Source organism: Tupaia chinensis, unplaced genomic scaffold (assembly GCF_000334495.1).
Source record: "Tupaia chinensis unplaced genomic scaffold, TupChi_1.0 Scaffold000077_1, whole genome shotgun sequence".
NCBI lineage: Eukaryota > Metazoa > Chordata > Mammalia > Scandentia > Tupaiidae > Tupaia > Tupaia belangeri.
Genome location: NW_006159538.1, coordinates 1,455,172 through 1,479,380, shown reverse-complemented (window position 1 = coordinate 1,479,380; position 24,209 = coordinate 1,455,172). Strand labels below are relative to the sequence as shown.

Here is a 24,209-nt window from a genome sequence, read left to right as displayed (position 1 = left end):
GGGCCTTTATTCCTCCAGAGTGAGTTCTAAAACTTAGAGAACTAGAAGAGTTGAATGCAAAGATATTCACAGTAGCAACACACTGGTGATGCTGTTACCAGAAGGCAAAGGGGGATTTGAAGTCTTCTTTAAACTCCTGGGCTTCCTTTAACTGACTTTTTCTGGAGGTTTGAAGACAGGTTCCAGTCCTCCCATCTGTTTTTTTTTTTATAGAGCTATAAATGGAATTAATGCTGTAACTATCATCTATTTCTTTCTGTAGAGATTGAAACAATCAAGCCACAGGAACAGAATAAAACAGTTTGACTTGGCAGGAAAAACAGCAAATGTAGTAGTTAGTGCACAGTCAAGAGCCACAGACTATTTGAGTTTGAATCCTGATTTTACTACTTAGCTGTGTGGCCTTGGGTGAGTTATTGAACTGAGTTGTTGCTTCAGCTTCTACAAACCGAGGATACTACTACTTACTCCACAGGTTGTTGTAATGGAACAGTGCCTAGCACATAGTAAGAGCTATAAGCTTCTTGTCAAATGAATTAGTAAATAAACAACTCTAATTTCTGCACTATGACCAAGTAACACTAATGATCTAATATTTAACAGAAGTGTAACCAAAAGAGTAATATAAGTAATAAACTTAAGTGGATATTGGAGCTAGACCTTTAGATGTAAACACATTACCCTTTAGATACCTGATTGCTGCCAAGCTCACCCCTCTGCAATACAATGGTAAGACTGGTATGGGACCCAGACCAAGACTGTCAATATTTCTCACATACATGGTATTCTATTTTCCACAGCTTATGAAATAGATGATCACATAAAATTATTAAATTAACAAATATATGCAATGGTAGAGAATTTTGACTATATCTAAGCGAGGCTTCAAAGTTCAGAAATCCTTATGATACAAAGACATTCCTGATGATGGCTCAGAAAACAAAATTTATGAGACAAAAATTCCAGTAATAAAAGTTGCACTCAATAAACTTACCTTTGGGGCAGCCCTTGGCCTGATGCTTAAGAGAGTTGGATTTCATATATGGTTCATCCACAGCTTAAAAAACAGAAGCAAGTGTGCACATATGCCCAAAATCCCCAAAGGAGGTAGAAATGGATTAGAAGGGATTGTGTCATGACCATTCCCCATGGGGGCTGCTTCCTCTCTCTTTCTCTCTCTCCAGAGAATACATGTGCCCTCTGGCAAAATTGAAAAACAAAATAAAATAAAAATTAATTTGGCTTTGTTGAGGAGCTGGGAGGGACCTTCTCCTTTTCTTAAAATGAGTTCTTTCTTTTACCCAACAATGCAAATGTACTTAATGTTACTGAATATATCCCTAAAAGCCATTAAAATGGGAAATTTTATGTTTTGTATACTTTACTACAGCAAATACATGTTTTTAAATGAGTCCTTTTTTTTTAATCTGCCTGATGGAAGACAATAGGTCCAGGATATACAGTAATTCCTTTTGCTCTTCTGTAAAATCAATTATTTCTCCTGTTCTCATGATTTGGTTTACTAATATAAAAATTGGAAAAACAAAACAATGGCATGAACAAAAAAACCCTATTTAATAGAATCCTTAAAGCTTGGTCTTTTTTTGTTTTAATTCTGCTACAGAGTGCATGCACTAGCAAGAGAGACAGTGAGAGCGAAAAAGCATCTCCTAAGAGGGATGGTCATGCTGCACGCCTTCTCCTCCATCTCCTCTTTATGAACACACACACATGCATCCAGCATTTTTTCAAGCTGCTGGGTCTGGGCCTTGAACTGCACAGTCAGACATGTAGGGTTCAGCTGCCTTAACCACTTAACCACGCTGGCTGGCCTAAAGTTCGGGTTTTTTTATTTTGGCTTTGTCTTATTTGTAACTAAAAGTTTAAGCATACAAAATTGAATTAAATTATTAAATGAATAACTGTTGTCTGAGTAAATCACTCACTTTAAATATAATAAACCAGCTAAGGTGTTTTTATGAATACTTTAAGACACACCTTGCAGTTTAGGATATTTTTGTTTTTAGAGAGAGATTTTTGCTATAGGGTGCGTGTGCTCACCAGAGAGACTAGGGAGACAGGAAGCAAGAAGTCATCCCCTGGGGGATGGCCATGCCACAATTCCTCCTCCTTCATTCTCCTCCTGAGATTTTGGGCATGCACATGCATGCACCCAGTGTGAGTTTTAAGTTGCCGGCCAGAACTCAAACCAAGTTGACTACGTCAGAGTCCAGCAATGTCACCATTATGCCATCTGCTGTTCCCTATATATTTTCTAATCTTCACAAAAAATATGCTCTCCTAATCTTATGTTATAATAATGCCTCTTAAATAATATGATAGTAGTTTGAATACTATAAAGCTTACAGCAAAATGAGTCTCTAAAACAAAAGCAGGATTTTTCTTAATGTACCAACAATTATCACTAATACAGTAACAGAAACCTGCTGCATAACCTCGATTTTTTTCTTCTAATGATTCAAAACCTAACAGGTAAGAATAGACGTGCAACTATAGTTTATGGTAATGTGTCAGTGAACTGCTTGACACTACACATGTGAAGAAAAAGTTTCAATTTCTAAAAATTTTGGAATTATCACCAAGCTAGTTCTTAAGTTAATTTTTAAAACAAGCATTCAATTTAAAGAATCTGTGATTTTTTTTTTCCAATTTAACTTTATTTATTTATTTATTTATTTTAATTTGACCAGAGAAGAGAGAGAGAGAGAGAATGAGAAAGTAAGCCACCAGGTCCTAGATTCGAACCATGGTTGGCCATGTGGGAGTCCAGCGCCCTTAACCACCATACCACCTGCTGGCCCCAAGAGTCTGTGATTTATAACGAAAACTTCCTTACTTTGTAATGGACTGACAAAAAGCTGCCACCTCTTCATTCTGTACTTCAATTTCTTGCAGAGGAAAACTTCCAGTTGGCAAACTACTGGTCCCATTTGGGTCTTTCTGTATTAAAAAAAAAAAAAAGTCTTATTTTAAAAATAAGACTAATGCTATTATACAAAGCAGCATAGCCCAAACACATTTTTACAAAAATATGTACAAAGCATTAAAAGTAAAATAAATCATATCAGTAACAAAGTTTCAAATTGTGGATGTGTTTTTCTAAAAGTGATGCCAGCTAAGCCTTCTTTTAATTTAAGTTCACTAGTTTTATTTGCTCAAAAGTGGAAACAGGCTGCATTGGCCAGTAAGAATGGAATGCTAAAAACCTTTCCATTCAAAATATTCCTGAAGTAAATATTTCAGAACATTCACAGCTGAATGAAATGAAAGACTATCTCCTGTTTTGAGAGATCAAGTCCATCGGCGACTTCTCTGATAAAGCAAGAATTCTGTATGTTCAACTTAATCCACAAATTCCAAAAAAGCAGCTGGTTCTTTACATAAAAAAATGAATTTTAGCAGTGATGGACATTTTCTATGTTGATAAGCTTATACAAACATCCTGATAGTTCATCAAAAGTTAAGTTTATAGCCTAGCCTTGGTGGTGCAGGCTAAGATGCTGTGTTCCACAGACTGGGTGGGACCACACTACATGAGTGGCCTGGATTCAATTCCTGGGTGCCATGGTATGTGTAATCTCAATAGCTCAGGAAACTGAGGAAGGAGGACCATGACTCAAAGCTGGCCTGGGCGACACAGGGAGACCCTGGGCACCTGGTAGCACACACCTGTAATCCCAGCTGGGAGGCTGAGACAGGAGGATCATGACATAGCAAGAATTTATCTTTTTTTAAAAAAAATCATTTTATTTTCTAATTTATTTATAGCTAGAGGGTTCATACACTTTCCAGAGTGAGATGGAGAGGGAGGGAGAAACTACCAGTAGGGTACAGTCACACCACAATTCCTTCTCTTCCATTTCTCCGTCAGGATTTAGGGCACCCTCATACATGTGCCCAATGTGTTTTTCAAGCTAGGATAGGATTCAAACTGAGGTTGGCCATGTGGGATCCAGCTCCCTATGTACTGGGTTTAATCACTGTACTACAGGGCTGGCTGAGACTCTTAACTTTTTTTTTTTTTTTTTAATAAAGAAAAAAGAAAGAGAGGAAGAAAGAAAGAGAGGAAAAGTTAAGTTTATTCTTGGTCAAAACTAGTAATATTTAGGAAGATTAATTCACCACCCAGGCATAGTCAAAGAGTAGAGTCCATTTAGAGTTTCACATACTGAATTCAACTAGTTTTGGCACAAGTTTCAAATGTAAATTGCCTTTAAAAATTATAATTGGAACATATTCAATTCAAGATTAAGTAAATATGAATAAATTGTATAAATTTCAAGAGTTCTAGAGGATTTCAATGACTAAGGCACAGAAGAACCTGAAACTTTAGGGTAACAATTCCTTCATGAGTTTCCTTTGAAAATGTGGCACAGTTCTTGCTGCTAGAATGTGATATACATATCTGGGGGGAAAATACCTTGAGTTCTACAAAACTCACAACTAAAATAACAGGGCTCCTGGGTATAAAAAAAATAGAGTTAAGACAGACTACTCAAAATCAGTGTAACTCTGAATCCAAAGACCTAACTAAAACATTAACAAGTCCTTATGGGTCCAGCAGGTAGCATGGTGATTAAGCTACTAGACTCCGGCATGGCTGCTGTGGTTCAAGTCCTGGACCTGGCAGCTTGCTTTCTCACTTTCCCTTTCTCTCTCTGGTCTGGTCAAATTAAAAAACAGTAATAATAAATAAAATTAAAAAAACCTTTTTTTTTTTTAAAAAAAGCCCTTCATGAAAATATGATTACAGTTAAATGTTCACTCTCATTTGTAGGTAGCATATTGTCTTCAATCCTTTGAAGCCCAAAAGTCTGAGGTTCCTCATTTGAGGTGTGAGTTCTTTAGGCCATTTGCTTCTAGTCAAGACCAAATACAATGAAGTTAAAAGTATAATACAGGGTGTAGACTTCTTAACCAACCAAACAAAGGTTCTTAACACAAAGGGCAGTGTCTTCACAGCTTGGCTGCACTCACTGTTTCACTAGACAACTTAGTACTATGAACGTAGAACTGTTCCAAAAGCCACTCATTTTTACCAAAAGAGGACACTTCTGCAGGATTTTCAATGTTTTTCTTAACATCATATATTGCTAAAGTATTCTCTCAAATTGTGAGACTATTCTGCTTCAAAATGTTAATACGCTGGGAAAGATTATGTTTGAACTAATGCCACTTTCCATTATACTGATATCAATTCCATAGCTGCCAATCACCTATCAAGACAGCTGTGTTACAGAAACATACACTGTATTACTCTAAAGAATAGGATTTGACATTCCCTAGTCAATCCTCTGGTCTTACACTCCACATCTTCCACAACTGAATCCAATCTTCTTCTTTTTTTTTTTTTTTTGAGAGGTTTTTGCTATAGGGACGTGTGCTCACCAGACAGACAGAGACAGAGAGACAGAAAGTGAGAAAGGGGGGATGGTCACACCGCAAACCCTTCTCCTCCATTCTCCTCTCGGGATCTTGGGCACGCACGCACACACACCCGGCATGAGTTTAAGCCACCGGGTCCAGGACTCAAACTGCAGTCAACTACATGGGAGTCCAGCGACATAGCCATTATGCTAACTGCTGGTCCCCCAATTTTATTTCCGAGAACTTCCCAAATGATTTATATGTTCTGGTTAGCTTAAATCATGATCCTATAAAACACAAACTGAGCTATCCTGCCTCTCACACTTACTCTTTGCCTGAAATGTCTTCCTCTTAACCAGCCCTCACAGGATGTGTCAAAAATCTATAAATTTTTTAAGGCCCAAGTGAATTACGCTTCATCTACAATGCCTTTCAGGATTATTCATTAAGAAGCAATTTCTATACCAGCAGGTGTCATAGAGGTTAATGTAGGTGGATCCCACATGGCCAACTCCATGGTTTGAGTCCCGCACCCAGTAGCAGGCATGTGTGCCTGCAAGCACATGCATGCGCACCCAAAATCCTGACAGTACATGTCTCCTATAGCAAAAAATTAATTAAAACAAATAAAAATAAAAGAAGAAGCAATTTCCGAAGCCATCCCTATGGTCTACTGGTTAAGGGGGCTGGAACCCACATGGTCAACAACACTGTTTGAATCCTGGACCTGGCTATCTGAAAAGGATGTCAGGAGAATGTGAATATGTGCCCAGAATCTCCTGAAAGGATGGAAAAGGAAAAGAAGAGATTGCAGCATGGCCATGCCATTGGGGAATGATCCCCCTCCCTTCCACCCCCTCCACCCCAACTCGCCCAGCCTCCTTCTCCCTCTCCCTCTCTTGGTGAGTGCACACACACTTTGGCAAATTAAAAAAAAATAAAATAAAAAAGGAACACCTCCTCCTGCGTGCCCCCCAGCACTTTTTTTTTATTTTTGGAGAGGTTTTTGCTACAGGGCACATGTACTCACCAGAAAGACAGAGAGAGAGAGAGAGAGAAGCGAGCAATCACCCGAGAGAAGCGAGAAATCACCCCCTGGATGGATGGCCAAAACACAATCCCTTCTCCTTCATTCTCCTCTTGGGATCTTGGGCACTCATGCACACACACGCGCCCGGAATGAGTTCAAGCTGCTGGGTCTGGGACTTGAACTGCAGTTAACTACATGGGAGTCCAGGGACATAGCCATTATGCCAAATGCTGGTCCCTTCCCCTCCAGCACTTCTAAGTGGTTTGTCTCAGTCAAACGTATCAATATATTTTGCTTTGCATTTATCCTAATGTGAAAGGTTCTTGAGGTTAATAATCAAATTTTGTATTTTTATAAATCTTTATCTATACAATATAGGAAACACTCAACCATTAGTTCATTGTTTTGCCAAACATTTTACTCTCTCTAAAATGCACTTACATAAAAGCCAATGAATCTGCCATAGAAGTCATATTACATTAAAAGAATATAAGATACTGTATACTTACATAAAAAACTTTTTAGAGCTGCAGTAACTTTCATTAATATTTGATTCTATAAAATAAGCTTTTCTAATTATTGATGTTTTAAAAAATAACATCTAGAAATTACTGAGCATTTGCTATGTTAGGCTCTACTGTAAGAAATGTACAGGTATTCGTTCACTCACTCATGTATTTATCAAAAAGCTTTACTTTTTGAATGCTATCATTACCTCCATTAACACATTAAAAAAAAAAAAAGAGGCAAAGAGAAGCAAATTAACTCACATGCAGTCATACAGCTAACATAGACAGAATTAGGATTTCAAGCCAGACAGCATGGCTTCAGAGTCACATACTTAATCACTATGCCATTCTATCTCCAAAAGTGTCCTTAATAAAAACCTTAACACAATGAGGGGAGGGGACCAGTAGATGGCGTAATAATTATGTCACTGGACTCCCACAAGGCAGACCACAGCTCAAATCTTGGACCTAGTGGCTTGAAACTCATGCCGGGCACTTGTGTGTGCATGCCTAAATCCTGAGAGGAAAATGGAGAAGAATGGGTCGAAGTATGGAGATCCCCCCTGGGGAGGTGATTTCTCACTTTCTATCTCTCTGGTGAGTGTATGTTAGAGAGAGATTTTTGCTATCCAGCACAAACAAACACAATTGGGGGAGCGGAGCGCAGCAGGTGGTATAGTGGTTAATGTGCTGGATTCCCACATGGTTAACCACAGTTCAAGTCTCAGACACAGTGGCTTGAAACTCACAGTGGGTGCTTATGTTGTATGTACCCGAAATTCCAAGAGGAGAATGGAGGAGAAGGGATTGTGGCATGCCCCCCTCCCAACCCCCAGAAGGTGATTTCTCACTTTCTCTCTCTGTCTCTATGTCACCAGTGAATGTGTGTGCCCTACAGCAAAAGTCTCTCTTAAAACACACACAAACACACACACACACACACAATGAAGAAAAACAATGGTGAATACCTTTGTAGGAGCAATGCTGTATAAATCCTGTTTGGGAGCCAGCAGATGGATGGCATGGAGTTTAAGGTGGCTAGATCCCACATGGGCAACAGTATGGTACAAGTCTGGACCCTGTGGCTTAAAAACCATGCCTGGCACATAGGACAGTAGCATAGCCATCCCCTCCTAATTTGTGATTTCTCTCTCTCTTCCCTCCCTCCACGCCCCCAGCAAGAACACATGCTCTATAGCAAAACTAACTAACTAAATAAATAAAACCTCTTTTAGGGACCAGCAGATGGTGTAATGGTTATGTTGCTGGATTCCCATGTAGTCGACCATGATTCAAATCCTGGACCCAGTGGCTTAAAACTCATGCCAGGCGCATGTACAAGTGCCCAAAATCCCAAGAAGAAAATGGAGAAGAGGATGTGGTGTGGCCATCCCACCAGGGGGTGATTTCTTGCTTTCTCTCTATATATCTCTCTTTCTGTCTCTCTGACACATGCATGTGCCCTATAGCACAAATCTCTCTTTAAAATAAATAAATAGGGACCAGCAGTTAGAGTAATGGCTATGTGGCTGGACTCTCATGTAGTCGACTGTGGTTCGAGTCCCAGACCCAGTGGCTTAAACTCATGCCAGGCCTGGGAACCAGCAGTTAGCGTAATGGCTATGTCGCTGGACTCCCACATAGTCGACTGCAGTTCACGTCCTGGATCCAGTGGCTTAAAACTCACGCCGGGCGCGTGTGCGTGCGTGCCCAAGATCCCAAGAGGAGAATGGAGGAGTAGGGATTGCGGTGTGACCATCCCCCCTGGGGGATGATTTCTCACTTTCTGTCTCTATGTCTCTCTCTGTCTGTCTGGAGGCGCACGCACCCTATAGTGAAAAACCTCTCAAAGAAAAAAAAAAAAAAAAAAAACTCATGCCAGGCGTGTGTGCGTGCGTGCGTGCCCGTGATCCCGAGAGGAGAATGGAGGAGAAGGGATTGCGGTGTGGCCATCCTCCCTGGGGGGTGATTTCTCGCTTTCTTTCGGGCGAGCGCATGCACCCTATAGCAAAAAAATCTCCAAAATAAATAAATAAATAAATAGCCCCATCCTGAGATGGATCCTGAACTTGAGCTGTGAAATATTGCTTTCCTTGACTAAAAATGAAGACTTTCTGCTGAGACTTCTCCCTCCAGATTCATTTCTAATGGGAAAGGAACAAACCCAGGCCAGGTCCATCTTGAGATGGATACCGAACTTGAGCTGTGAAATATTGTTTTCCTTGAAAAATGAAGATTTTTCTGCTGAGACTTCTCCCTCCAGATTTATTTCTAATGGAAATGTCCCTTTCCATTTCTGTCTGTCTGTGTCTCCCTGTGACCTTTAATTTTTTTTTTTTTTAAGGTAAAGTATTCTCTGGGCTCTCAAGCCCCTCCTTTATTGTGTGAATTGATACCTTTCCCCATTCCATTTTAGGAAAGGGAGAAAAATTTTCATTTTTTGCTTTTTAAAATTAAAATCTAAAGTGTTTTTATTATCTTTTTTCTTTCTCCTTTTTTCTTTTATTTTTTCTTCTTTTTTCTTCTCTAATTCTTTTCCTTTTTTTATTTTTATTCATTGGTTGCTCAGCCTTTACGCACTAAATGTCTAGACAGGTTCAAGTGAACAGGATCCAAACATGTGAACACAATTAGGGTCAGAATATTCCTCTATTCCCACTGAATCTGATGCACAAAGAGTGAAAACAGAACGGAAGAGAGACTGCAGATCACCTCTTCTTGCACACCTCTGAATGTTCAGATTAAACTTCAAGAATGAGGAAAAAAACACACCATCCATCAGATGACTAGAAATCACCACAGGGTCACAAGAAATATGGGAAAGCAAGAAAATACCTCTCCTCCAAGGGAAAAGAATAACTCCTCTTCATCTTCAGACAGTATAATGAAACTCATGGAAATGTCATATAAAGAATTTAGAATATTCATAGTGACAAAGCTAACAGAGATGGGAAACAACGAACTGCAGAAGAGGCAGGAAAAAGGAGCTGAAATCACCACAGGGTCACAAGAAATATGGGAAAGCAAGAAAATACCTCTCCTCCAAGGGAAAAGAATAACTCCTCTTCATCTTCAGACAGTATAATGAAACTCATGGAAATGTCATATAAAGAATTTAGAATATTCATAGTGACAAAGCTAACAGAGATGGGAAACAACGAACTGCAGAAGAGGCAGGAAAAAGGAGCTGACAAGTTCCAGAAGGTAAGGAAATTCTTCTAAGATCTAAAAGAGGAAATACACACTATAAAAATAATCAAATGGACCTGTTAGAGATGAAGGCTATAATACAGGAAGTCAATACCTCCCCTGAAAGTATTAAAAGGAAATTAGATCATACAGAAAATCAAATCTCAGATGTAGAAGATAAAATCACTGGCCTAGAAAAATCCACCTTGAAGACTGAGAAAATTGCCCCCAAAAATGAGAATACATGAGAAATACTATCAAATGTCCAAACATCTGGATAATTGGTATCCCAGAAGGCAAAGAGACTCATAAGGACATTGATAATCTACTCCATGAAATCCTGCATTCAAAGACTCAGTCCCAAGAAATATAAAGGATCCCAAATAGAATCAACCCAAGATCTTCTCCAAGACATGTTATACCCAGATTGACCAAAACCACAGACAGAGACAAGATACTAAGATTGGCAAGAGAGAATCGGCAAGTTACCTACAAAGGATATCCCATCAGGCTAACAGCAGATCTCTCATTGGAAATATTAAGAGCAAAGAAAGAATGGGATAATATATTCAAAATGTTAAGGAAAAAGCAATTTTAACCAAGAATACTGTACCCAGCAAGATTATCCTTCATATGGGAAGAAAAGGCAAGAACATTTTCAGATAAACAAAACCTGGAAGAATTTACCAACACCAGACCAGATCTCCAAGAAGTTCTCAAGGGAATGCTATACCAGGAAAATTAAATACAGATACATAGAAATAAGAGTTTGAAAATTAAGAAAATGGCCAACTTAATCATAGGGACAAGTCTGGAGGTGAATATTATATCCCAGAATTAAATCAGGAAAATTGAACCACAACACAAGATAAAGTACATGAGACTGAACTGGTGAAATAGAATTTTATGACTTTTGACTAAAACATCGCTGACTTTCTTCTTGTTTTCCAGTTTGAAGGATTTTTGTCCTGTCTTGAGCTGCCAGTAGGTTCATGTATCTGGCTTTAAGTTTTAAGCAAAATTCCTTAGCATTTGTTTGATTTATTAAAGCTAAAACTGCTTTTCTTGAAATTAAAAAACATATTAAATAAATAAAACCTATTTTGCTTGATCCAGTAATCATCTTTCCATGAAGAACTCTACTCTTCATGTTTTACTTATTTTAAAAACATTTATAAATCTCCTTACTGGCATTTTTAGATTTTTTTAAATAAAAAATGTTCTATGCTTTGGTAGTGCCTTTCGTGAATTAGGTCCTTCCTTTCAAGCAGGTTATGAGTTTTGGCTGACAACAGAAATGGATCACAGTGATTATTTCTCTAGTTAAACATCAAAGTAATAATGGAATCTGTAGAGTTAACTCAAATTTTCCCTCCACAAAGACTTTAAATAATTAGCTGAGCTTCTAATTATTTCACCCTAATTCATTCATTTTTTTCCCCTCTACTCATACTGGAACAAATAAATGTATATTTCTATAACTACTTTCTCAACCTACCTCACCCCTCAACTCCACACAAACATCTCTTTTCCTCACTGTTTTTTTTTTTTTTGGAGAGGTTTTTGCTATAGGGCGCATGAGCTCGCCAGACAGAGACAGATAGAGAGACAGAAAGCAGGAAATCACCCCCCAGGGGGGATGGCCATGCTGCAATCCCTTCTCCTCCATTCTCCTCTCAGGATCTTGGGCACGCATGCACACACGCCCGGCGTGAATTTAAGCTACTGGGTCCGGGACGTGAACCGCGCTCGACTACGTCGGAGTCCAGCAACATAGCCATTACGCTAACTGCTGGTCCCTCCTCACTGGTCTTGTACAAATTTTTTCTTACACAGCACTCAAGGCTCTGTAAGAAGACAAGATGTGAGTCTCTCTACACAGACTCACATCTTGTCTTCTTACTTTTAGCCCATGTTCTTTAGAAGTGAGGTCTGCAAATAGTTAATATTTAATAGTTAATATCCTCTGACACTTTTTAATGACTGAAAAAGACATATGATAATCAGTTAGAAAAACTGCTAATGCCATCAGCCAATACATGGAACAAAGAAAGTTTGCAAGGAAAAAACTGAGTTCTCTGGTAACTTGAAAATCCATGTTGATATTTAGATCATCATCTAAAATTTTCTATTCTAAAATTCTATTCCAGAGCTACAGATATAGATCTGGAATTCACCGAGTTTCTATAATTTTGCTTAGGGAAATTTCTCTCTGCTAATTGCTGTCAGCATGCATCAGGGTCACAGAGAGAATCACTTGGCCACAGCAGCTGGGGGATACATAAAGCACTGCTCTTGCTGAGCATACAACTGGGACATCTATCCAAAGAAATTTATTATAAAGAATTGGCTCATGAAATTAGGAGGCTGACAAATCCTAAAATCTACAGTTGGTAAAGCAGAAATACAGGAGAGCCAATGTTATAGGGCCAGAGTAAGTCTGGCAGGCTCAAAACTCAGGAAGAGCTGTTTCAGTTTGAGTTCAAAGGCAGGGAAAAAAAATCAGTTCCAGCTCAGTCAGTTAATCAAACAGGAAGAATTTCCCCTTTACTTGTGGGAGGGTCAGTCTTCAGGCATTCAACTGACTGGATGGGGCTCACCCACATTCAGTGGGTAACTTGCTTCACCCAATCAACCAATTCAAATGTCAGTCTCACTCAGAAATCTTCAGAGACATATTCAGAATGTTTGGGCACTCTATGGCCTAGTCAAGTTGACACATAAAATTAACCATCAAAGCATCTCAACCTCATACAGCCAAGCATCCCAAGAGTATACATTGCTGTAAGTATTCTGACCAGCAGCTTTCAATATAAGAACACAGGGCCTCAAAAATAAGGCATTGACCGGGGCTAATGGCAGTTAACATACTGGACTCCCACATGGCCAACCATAGTTTGAGTCTCAGATCTGGCAGCTTATTTTCTCACTCCTTCCTCCACCCCCATGTCTCTGGTGAACACACATGTCCTGTAACAAATTAAATAATAATAAATGATATTAAATAATTATTAAAATCAAAATATTAAGCACCGGCCAAAGAGGAACAAAAGCTATTAAAGACAATCAAGAACAAAACAGTTGAAAAAATGCCTATGCTTAAAGGCTAGATAGGCCAATCCTGTGACCTAGTGATTAAAGGAACTGGATCCCACATGGCCAACTGTGTGATTTAAATCCCTGCCCTGGGACCAGCAGATGGCATAATGGCTATGTCGCCGGATGCCCATGTAGTTGACTGCAGTTCGAGTCCTAGACCTGGTGGCTTAAACTCACACTGAGCAAATGTGCATGCATGCCTAAGATCCCAAGAGGAGAATGGAGAAGGGACCGTGGTGTGGCCATTCCACTCGGGGGGTGATTTCCTGCTTTCTGTCTCTCTCTTTCTGGCAATTGCACACACCCGATAGCAAAAACCTCTCCAAAAAAAGAAAAAAAAATCACTGCCTTGGTAGCTTGAGAAACACATCAAGCATGTGTGCATGGATGCCGCAAATTCCGAAAAGATGATAAAATAGAGAAGGGATTACAACATGACCATGCCCCAGTTAGAGGTGCTTTCTCCCTCTCCTTCTATGTCTCTCTCTGGAATGTGCGTACATATGCTCGCTGGTAGTAAATAAATAAAGTCTAAACAAGTCAAAGATCACAGGAAGATGGGACCAGCAGTTAGCATAATGGCTATGTCGCTGGACTCCCACGTAGTAGACAGCGGTTCAAGTCCCAGACCTGGTGGCTTAAACTCACGCCGGGTGCGTGTGCATGCATGTCCAAGATCCCGAGAGGAGAATGGAGGAGAAGGGATTGCGGTGTGGCCATTCCCCCTGCGGGGTGATTTCCTGCTTTCTGTCTCTCTGTCTCTCTCTGTCTGTCTGGCGAGCGCACGCGCCCTATAGCAAAAACCTCTCCAAAAAAAAAGAAAAAGGAAAAAAAAAAAGGATTCTTTAACGTGTATACATATATATATATGTATGTATACACACACACACACACACACACACACATAGCGCGAAAGGGCTAGACAGTGAATATGGTAAATTAATTGGCTGCTAGTATTAATGTTACCAGAAATACACTCATGCAACATGAGAGGAATGAGAAGGATAGCAAGAGACTGGAAAGGAAGTAAATATAAATTCTTCTTTAAAGAGTGATGACTTTGGGGAATACAGGGAATGAGAACAAGAAAAAAGGTGAAAAGGCTAAGTTTTAGAAATGGGAAAAATATTTCTTACTTTCAAACCAGAACCCAGAGGGAAATGCAAGGTGGGAGAGTTCTCACAATAAATGGCCTTGACCTCAGTGAAAAGAAAAAAAAGGTAGAAAGGCCATCTACTAGAGAAGTTGCAAAGGTAGATTTGTGGGTTTAAGGAAAGGAGTGAAAGTTCACAAAAAGGTTCAGTACATATTCTGCAAAGCAGTCACAAGAATATGGGAAAGCCTTAGACCTGTACATGTTGAAGGTTCATGTCATATTACCTGGAAGGAGACAGAACACAGCTTTGAAAACATATACTATAAGTATCAATACTAAATGTATCAGTTACTATTAACAACAAAGTTGAATACATTCTTATTTTTTACTTTATAAAGGGACATAAGTGAGCTATTCAAATACACTTAGCTAGGAATTAAAATCAGGTTTTGTTTAACTTTCCTCTTCTTTAAAATTAGTGGTAGACATTTGGCCACTCTGGATAGAATGTTAATATAATTAAATTTTTTAGAGTGTCAATATCCACAGAACTTTGTAAAACCACTTCGATGAAAATAATTTGATCCATTACTAAAATCTTTGAAATCTGCTCACAGTAGCTAATTCACAGCTAATAAATAAAGGTCTGATTTGAACTTAAATTGCCAGAGGATAGAGCTTTAAGTTTTGTTTTTCCCTTGTTTGGATCACAAAAAAAAGTATTTAGATTATTATTAACCGAACAAAAGACACTAGAAGGAAACAGGAAGTAAGCTTGCTGAGTGAGAAGAAAAATACCCTTCTGAGTTAAGCTTTTATTACAAAACACAAAATTCTTACAGGAAATGAACAGTTAAAGTATGTAAGGCAGTTACTCTTTAAAAAGCACTGCAAAAAATATAAAATAAATAAAGATAAAAATAAAAAGCACTGCAATATTTTCCAACGAAAAATATGAACCTCAAGGAAAAGTTTATAAATAGACAGGGATGAATAGCATGTGTGAAAACTAAAAACAATGCCAATGAATTGTGCCACGGATTTCCAAACCCAGTCTATTAACTAGTGATCTATTTATCTCCCCTTTTTAGTCTATATGAAACCAAACATTATCATCTTTTACACAAACAAAATAATAAAATCTTAGAATAAAAAGCCTTAGAACTTTTCTTTGAACATGAAAATTACTCCTGCAGCATTTCTAATAGGTGAACACCAAAACTCTGATCAAATGATTCTACTAACTGTGCTTATAACCTGTGAGCAACAATTCTGAAATGGTGGTTTATAAGTTCTTTTCTAGACTATTACCATAAAACCTGGCCCCTTGAATATCATTCCCCATTGGTCCTTGTTCTACTTTTTGGAACACTGGATTTTCAAATTAAGTTACTAAATTGAATTTCTCAGGTTATGGAAAAATATAAACACATAGGACTTGTTTTTGCTTGTTTTTAGGTTTTTGCATTTGCCAGAGAGAGAGAGAGACAAAGAGAAGGAGAGTGAGAAATCACCCTCTAGGGGGGATGGCCATGCTGCAATCCCTTCTCCTCCATTCTCCTCTTGGGATTTTGGGTATGCATGCATGCACACTTATACAGCAATTTTCAAGTTGCAGAGTCTGGGACTCGAACCGTGGTTGGCCATGTGGAAGTCCAACACCTTAACCACCATGACATCTCTGCTGGCTCCAGGACTTGATCTGTCTTGAGCTTTTCTGCTACTACCATCTCTGTTAAAATCTATCGCAGCCCAGCATGGCGGTGCAGATGATGCTGGAATCATATGGGAAGGCCCTGAGTTAGGGTCCCAAGTCAACCTGAGCATTTCTGTGATGCAGACTGAGTGGAAGGCTGGAGAAAGGACCATGGTGCAGCAAGACCTTGTCAAGGGTGCCTGTTTCTCTCTCTCTCTCTCTCAAGCAAGTAACTTAGGGGCCGGCAGGTGGTGTGGTTGTTAAGGGCACTGGATTCCTACATGGCCGATCACAGTTCAAGTCCTGGAGTTGGCGGCCTGCTTTTTCACTTTCTCTCGTTCTCTCACTCTGTCCCTCTCTGGTCAAATTAAAGTTAAATAAAATGAAATAATTCTTAAAAAAAAAAAAAGGAAAGAAACGTTTAAAAATCCAGCATAAACTGTTCCCTAATATAACACAAAATAACATATTTAATATGTTGAACAATTCAGTATATCAATATTTCATCCTGTTTTACAAGAACACAGACTTGGAAGTATTCTAATTTCTGAACTGGTTTGAAAATCCATGTTCAAAATACAAAATATTAAAAAGTCCATTTCCTCTTTTACATGACAACTTCCCATATTTTAAATATTTTTCCTAAAAAATATCTCAGAAATTACCTAATCTAACCAACTTTATTTCACAGGCAAAGAAACTCAGATCTGGAGTGAATTATCTCCAATTAATATTTTCTTCTTCAAGCAAAATATCTCCAATTTTTTCAACTGTTCCTTAAATGACATAACTTCTATTAGGTTGTTAGGGAAGTCATGACATATTTTTTTTTTATTCTTCTTTTTTTCTTTTTGAGAGGTTTTTGCTATAGGGTGTGTGCACTCACCAAAGAGACAGAAAGCAAGAAACTGGGGGGGGGTGGCCACACTGCAATCCCTTCTCCTCTATTCTCGTCTTGGGATTTTGGGCACGAACGCACATGCACCTGTCGTGAGTTTAAGCCACCAGGTCAGGACTTGAACCACAGATGACTACCTAGGAGTCCAGCAACACAGGCATTGTGCCAACTGCTGGTCTCTCTTTTTTATTTGTTTTTAATGCAAAAATGTATCATGACTTTCCTAATGACCCAACAGATCTTGAACACTGTAGTGTTCTCTGTTCAAGCCATACTTTAGTTTACTGGTAGACTCTCTTAGAATTTGATGCTCAAATTGGGACCAGCAGTTAGTGTAATGGCTATATCACTGGACTTCCATGTAGTCGACCACGGTTCGAGTCCCAGTGACTTAAACTTACACCGGGTGCATGTGCATGCCCAAGATCCCAAGATGAGAATGGAGAAGGGACTGAAGCGTGGCCATCCCCTTGGGGGTGATTTCTCGCTTTCTGTCTCTCCGTCTGTCTCTGTCTGGAAAGTGCACGCGCCCTATGGCAAAAACTTCTCCAAAAAAAAAAAGACTTCTGATGCTCAAATAATTAGATGGGATCTTAATAGACAAGAGCATAACCTTATGATTCAGAGCTGATAAACTCCTCAGCCATGCTGATTCCTTTAAGACTGGGTGGGTAGCCTAAGCTATATCAATTCAGAGTGTGCTAATACTAAAGCTGCTGACGTGCTACACTGGCTCTGACTGACCAGCTGACCAGGTCATGTTATTTTTGCTTACCTGGCTTTGACTCCTGTCTCTCATAAACCATTTGCTAACTCTTTGAATCCTTCCCTCATACTTTAACTAAAATCTAGGAACATGATTCTGCTAAAACTGATCCTGCCCAGCAGGTTGGTTAATTAATTCCTAGAGTCTGGAAAACTAGTAGTTCTCTACAACTACATGACTCAGTTACTTGGATCTTGCTAGGTGAATGTTTTCTCATCTTTGGGGAAACTGCCTATTTTCATTCCTATAAGATACTTTCAGAAGGCACCCTGAGTAAGAAATATCAAGATGGTACTGTGATAAATATTAAAAATGCATGTGAAGGGGGTGAGAGAGAGAGCATGAAAAAATGAAACATTTAACAAACACAGAAGATGATAATGTATATGGTTGTGTCTTTGACGATAATATGCACTGTATTCATGCTGTACCATGTTGTACATTGTAAAGACATGTGAATTTTAAAAATGTATAATTTTTTTAAATGTGCATGAAAAGATGTGGGAAAATGTGTGTGCGCGTGTGTGACAACCCTGCTCTACCAAAGGTAAGAGTAGAGAATACATGTACTGAACTAGATGAGTCCAGTCTAAAGAGGGCATCAGGGAAAGAAAGTTGAATTTTGCCAAAGAACAGTAGTAAACTAAGTTACAGGACTGGAGCTGAAAAGAAACTGTTCCTAAGGTACTTACTTTATTTTTACACTTTGCTATTTGTCCTTGTCACATTCCATCTCCATAGGTTTCTAAGATAGGATGAAATTTTAAAGTCATCTGGTGAAGAGTCCCAAATGCCAGTCCAAGGGAGTGGCATACTGGCTACATCAGGATCGGTTAGGGCAAGTTTTGAAAAAGCCTATCTTTCTCCTCAGATTCCACACTCCTCACCCCTAAAACCAGGACTGAGTAGGCCTAAACCCTTCAGAACACTGTGCCGCACAACTAAGTTTTGGAACTGATTATGTAACCCATGTTCGAGTATCTCTTATGTCAAGAACTTACTACTTCAAAAGTACTGGAACTTAAATAGGGCTTTAGAGTTAGATAGGTTTGAATACCAGAGATTTGCTTCTTACAAATAATTCTGTGGCCCCTTCCTTGACCTCTATTTGCTTTCTCCATGAGCTTGCCTGAGAGAGAGAGAGAGAAAAGCACTTCTCATGAGAAATGATCAAACCAAATCTCATCTTCATTTCTTTCTGGGATTGTGGACATGCACGCACAAGAGTGTGGAGTGTTTTTCAAGGCACTGAACCAGAGACTTAAACTGAAATAGTCAGCCATCTGGATCCAGCTGCCTTAACCACTACACCACTAGTTGGCCCAATATCAAAAATTTTAAACATGCACAAGATTAGAATAATATAATGAATATTTATACATCCATCACCAGCTTCAACCATTATCAGCACATAGCCAATCCTGTTTTATCTATAATCCCCCAAACCCCAACATCTCACCTATTAATCAGTAATTTATTCATTTCATTTGTAAATTCTTCAATATGCATACCTAAAATATAAAATCCCATTTAACCAACTGCAATACCATTCTCACACTAAAATATATTTTTAAAGATTTATTTAGTTTTATTTACTATGATTTTTTTCTAATTTGATATAGGGCATGTGTACTCACCAGAGAAAAAGAAAGAGAAAGAAAATGAGAAAGCAAACTGCCAGGTCTGGGACATGAACCAGTTGGCCATGTGGGAGTCCAGCACCTCAACGACCATGCCACCTGCTGGCCCCTACACTAAAATATTAACAAAATTCCAACTTTCTTTACATCTCGGTTTCCTCAACTATACAGTATGGATGGACCACTCTGACTTCAAAGGATTGTGAACTCTCCACTATCATAGTGACTATAAAAAAAGAGGTTAATTTGAACATACAACACAGATAAAAATCACGTAAGCTTTTAGGTTCTGAGTCCTAGTCTTTGATCTTTGGACAGTAAATAACCTATCTACCCAGACCTCAGCTTGTTTAGGGTGAGTACTGCCGTGTACCTGAAATAATCATCTCGGCTCACCGAGGGATAATCTGTTACCCTTAGTGGGTAAATGACTTCTTAACACTGGGAAGATTAGAATGTAAGATACAGAGATAATGAAATAAATCAAAGCCTTTTGTAAACATATCAAAGATAAATCTATACAGTGGCTATATGTAGACATTATAGAGTAGTGAATGCATACAGACTGTGATATGAGGGGCAATACTGCTAGAAAGGGACCTCGATGTTCACTCTGGGTTGCCTGGACAATTGGAGCTCAGCCTTCTACCAGTGGGAGGGTTGAGCCTAAGTTCTGCTGTGAATAGAATCAGGGACTTCCTTTTCTGGAACTTTCCATATTCTAATATTTTTAGGTTCTAAGTGGTTGCTCTTTCTCCAAGTGATATCCATATTTAGATTACATAGTATCAAACACAGAATTAGTTACTCTCATGCTTAAAATATAAAAAAGAGACCCGCAGTTGGGGAGGGATCTCTCCATCAGAATACCAGTTCAAATGTGAACACAGCAGTGACCCTACACTGCAAAATGGGATATTTTTATTTATTTTTTATTTTATATAACTTGTGATGACCTGGACTGTTATTTTTAGAATTATTTATTATTGTTACTATAAAATTTGACCAGAAAGAGACAGAGAGAGAGAAACAGAAAGAGAGAAAGCAAGCTACCAGGTCTAGAACTTAAACCACAGTTGCCATGTGGGAGTCCAGTGCCTTAACCATGAAACTACCTGATGGCCTCCCAGAATGGGAGAATTACAGATACCAGTGTCTGTCATCCCCACCTCGCACCACTGAGGAAGATTCACAGAACATAAATTAATCATTTAAGGGATCAGCAGATGGCATAATGGTTACATCACTGGACTCCCATGCAGTCGACCGCGGTTTGAGTCCTGGATCCAGTGGCTTAAATTCACGCCAGGCACATGTGCGTGTGTGCCCAAGATCCCAAGAGGAGAATGGAGAAGAGATTGCAGTGTGGGCATCACCCCCCCTTCCCCATAGGGTGATTTCTGACTTTCTCTTTCTCTGTCTCTGTCTCTCCAGTGAATGCACATACCCTATAGCAAAAATCTTCTTAAAAAATTAATAATTTTAAACCAATCATTTTAAGATGTGCAGTTTAGTCACTTTCTGTTCATTCACAACATTGTACAACCCTAGAAGCTACCATCTAACTCCAGAATATTTTTATCACCACTAAAGTAAGTCTGAATCCATTAAACAATTATTCCTTATTCACCCTCAGCCCCTGGCAAACACTAATCTTTTATTCCCTATGGATATACTCTTTCTGGACATTTCTTATAAATGAAATCAGACAATATGTAGTCTTTTACATTTGGTTTCTTTCACTTAATAGGTTTTCAAGGTTCATTCATATCGTATTATGTATCAAGAGTTCATTCCATTTTGTAGATGAATAGTATTCCACTGTGTGGATAAACATTTTGTTTATTCATTCATCAATTTATGGACATTTGGTTTGTTTCCACTTTTTGGCTGTTATGAACAACCCAATTTTATATTATTTATTTATTACTATCCTTATTTTTTTTTAAACATTTGATTGTGATACATCATATGACTTGTCAAGAAAATTAAGCCAACATAAAATACATGTCAGATCAGTTTAGTTAAGAATACTACACACGTTATCATCAACAGGTAATAAACCATTTCTGTGTCCCACAAATGTATTGCCTTTCTTTCTCCTCCCTGATTTCCTTCCCTACAACTATTCCCCTCTCCCACCCTCCTCTTGCACTGTCTCCAACGTCCATAACTATTTTAACTGTTTTTATGTCCTCCAATCTTTCAGTCTCTACCACAGAATGCGCATGGTCGGTATATATTAAGTGGAGATACACAGTATCTCTCTTTCATAGCCTGGCTTGCTTCACTCAGCAATAAATCGTCCGTATTCAACCACTTTCTATCAAATGTCAGGGTCTTACTTTTTATGGCTGAGTAGTATTCCACAGAAAATATGTGCCACATGTTTTCAATCCATTTGTTTACAAGTGTTTATAGACATTTGGGGTGGCTCCATGTCTTAACAATCATGAATAATGCCACAATAAACACTAATGTGCTTTTCTGACACATTCTCCTGTTCTTTGGGTATATACCCAGGAGTGGAACTGCTGGATCATATGGCAGTTCTATTTGTAGATCTTTGAAATCCTTCCATATTGTGTTCCACAGTGACTGGACCAATTTACATCCCCACCAACAGTGTAGGAGAGTTTCCCTTTCACCACAACCTCACCAATACTTACCATTTTTTGTATTTTTAATCTTCACCATTCTGACAGGGAACAATCCAATTTTTAAAATAGGCAAAGCGGGGCTGGCAGGTGGTATAGCAATTAGGGGCACTGGACTCCCACATGGCCAACCACGGTTCCAGTCCCAGACCTGGTGGCTTGCTTTTTCATTCCCTCCCTCCCTCCCTCCCTTCTTTCTCTCTCTCTCTCTCTCTGTCTGTCTTTGTCTCCCCCTTTGATTCTGCCCCACTCTGGTCAAATTAAAATAGATAAATAAATAATATAATTTTTTTTAAAAATGGGCAACGGACTTGGACATTTCTTTAAAGAAGGTAAAAATGGCCAATTAAGGGAACCAGCAGTTAACGTAATGGCTACGTCGCTGGACTCCCACGTAGTCGACCGCGGTTCATGTCCCGGACCCGGTGGCTTAAAACTCACGCCGGACGCGTGTGCGTGCGTGCCCAAGATCCCGGGAGGAGAATGGAGGAGAAGGGATTGTGGCATGACCATCCCCCCTGGGGGGTGATTTCTCGCTTTCTGTCTCTATGTCTCTGTCTGTCTGGCGAGCGCACGCACCCTGTAGTGAAAAAAAAAAATGGCCAATTAAAAAATCACTAGTTATCAGGGATATGCAAATCAACCACAATGAAACGCCACTGTCCATTTTTAAGGCTATGATTTTAAAAATGGATAACTCGTGTTGGAGAAGATGTGGCAAATCTGAGATCTTTCTACACTGGTGGTGGAAATATAAAATGGTACAGCCATTATGGAAAACTGTTTGGTGGTTCCTCAAAAGAGAAACACAATTATCATATGACCCATCAATTCCACGCCAAAGTGTATCAATATCCCCACTTTTCTGGAAGATCCTTGGCTTAGTGTTTCCCCTTCTCTTTCCAAAAGTTCAGAAAATTATTATTGTTATTTTGTTTAAAACAAAACAAAACAAAATTACATGAAGGAAGGCATGGAATATTGAGAGAATAATTTCACAGGTTATGATTCTAATTTAAAATGTGTAATTAACTTATGATTTTTAAATAAAAAAATATTAAGAAGTATTTTCCTAAGTTTGTAAATAGTATTGAAAAGTTTAAGAGAACTTAAAATGTATTTCTTAGTGTGAGTTAAGCTGAAAACATATTTAGAAAACTGGTTAAGACTTTTCTGGATTCTGGGGACCAGCGAATAGCATAATGGTTATGTCACTAGACTTCCATAGTCGACTACGGCTCCAGTCTCAGACCCAGAAACCACCAAGGGCATGTGTATGCACGTCCAAGATCCCGAGGAGTATGGAAGAGAACGGATTGTGGCCGTGACCATCCCCACTAGGGGTGATTTATCACTTTCTGTTTTTCTGATGAGTGCATGTGCCATATAGCAAAATATCTCTTTCTAGAAAAAAAAATTTTTTTTCTGGATTCTGATGTCATCTAAAATATTCTCATCATTTTCTTTAAACTGTAACACCTCCTCCTTCCTTTCCCAGACATCCAAAATGGCTTTTAAAGGCAACAATTCAACATGAACCCCACCCAAATCACACAAAACTCATTCTTTCCTTTTCCCTAAATGCTAGTTGGCTCCTAATGCCAAGGTACTAATCTAATTAGCTGAATGATATAATTTACACTAGATGAGAGCAGGCTCAAACACTCCCAGAATCCACATATTCTATAAACACAAACCTAAAAATGGCTATATTTGGGGATGAAAAGTCTAAACCCTGCTGCCTCTTTTTCGAGGGAAGACATCCTTTCTACTCAACCCCTTAATTGTTCCAGATAGGAAGACCACAAGAACTTAGCAACTATACCCTATCAGCTAAAGTTTCATTCTTTATTGTTATCAATATGTGTGTTTAAGGGAGGGTCCTTTTTGTTTTTGTTTTGCTTTTGCTTTTTATTTAAGAGAGATTTTTGCTATAGGCACATACGCTAGCAGGAGAGACGGGAAGTGAGAAATCACCCCAGGGGATGGCACAACCCCTTATAAGCCTCCATTCTCCTCTCAGAATCTTGGGCATGCACACACATGCAACCAGCATGAGCTTTAAGCCACCAGGTCCAGAACTTAAACCACAGTCTACTGCATGGGAGTCAGCAATGGACACCATCTGCTGGTCCCAAGGATGGTCCTTTTCTAAAAAGATATTTTTTAAGAATTATTTATTAAATTTTGTTATTATTTTTTAATTTGACCAGAGAGAGACAGAGAGAGACAGAGAGGAAG

At 38.9% G+C, this 24,209-nt stretch overlaps 1 protein-coding gene across 3 annotated transcripts in view; it reads right to left on the bottom strand.

Annotated features, from left to right (window-relative positions):
* Nucleotides 1-24,209, bottom strand: part of PIK3C2A (phosphatidylinositol-4-phosphate 3-kinase catalytic subunit type 2 alpha) — a 170,632-nt gene that overhangs the window by 73,951 nt on the left and 72,472 nt on the right. For all 3 annotated transcript variants that reach the window (XM_027768591.1, XM_006142496.3, XM_014584597.2), the window contains one exon: nt 2,858-2,961. In XM_027768591.1, coding sequence (XP_027624392.1) covers nt 2,858-2,961 — 104 coding nt within the window. The remainder of the gene's footprint in view (nt 1-2,857; nt 2,962-24,209) is intronic.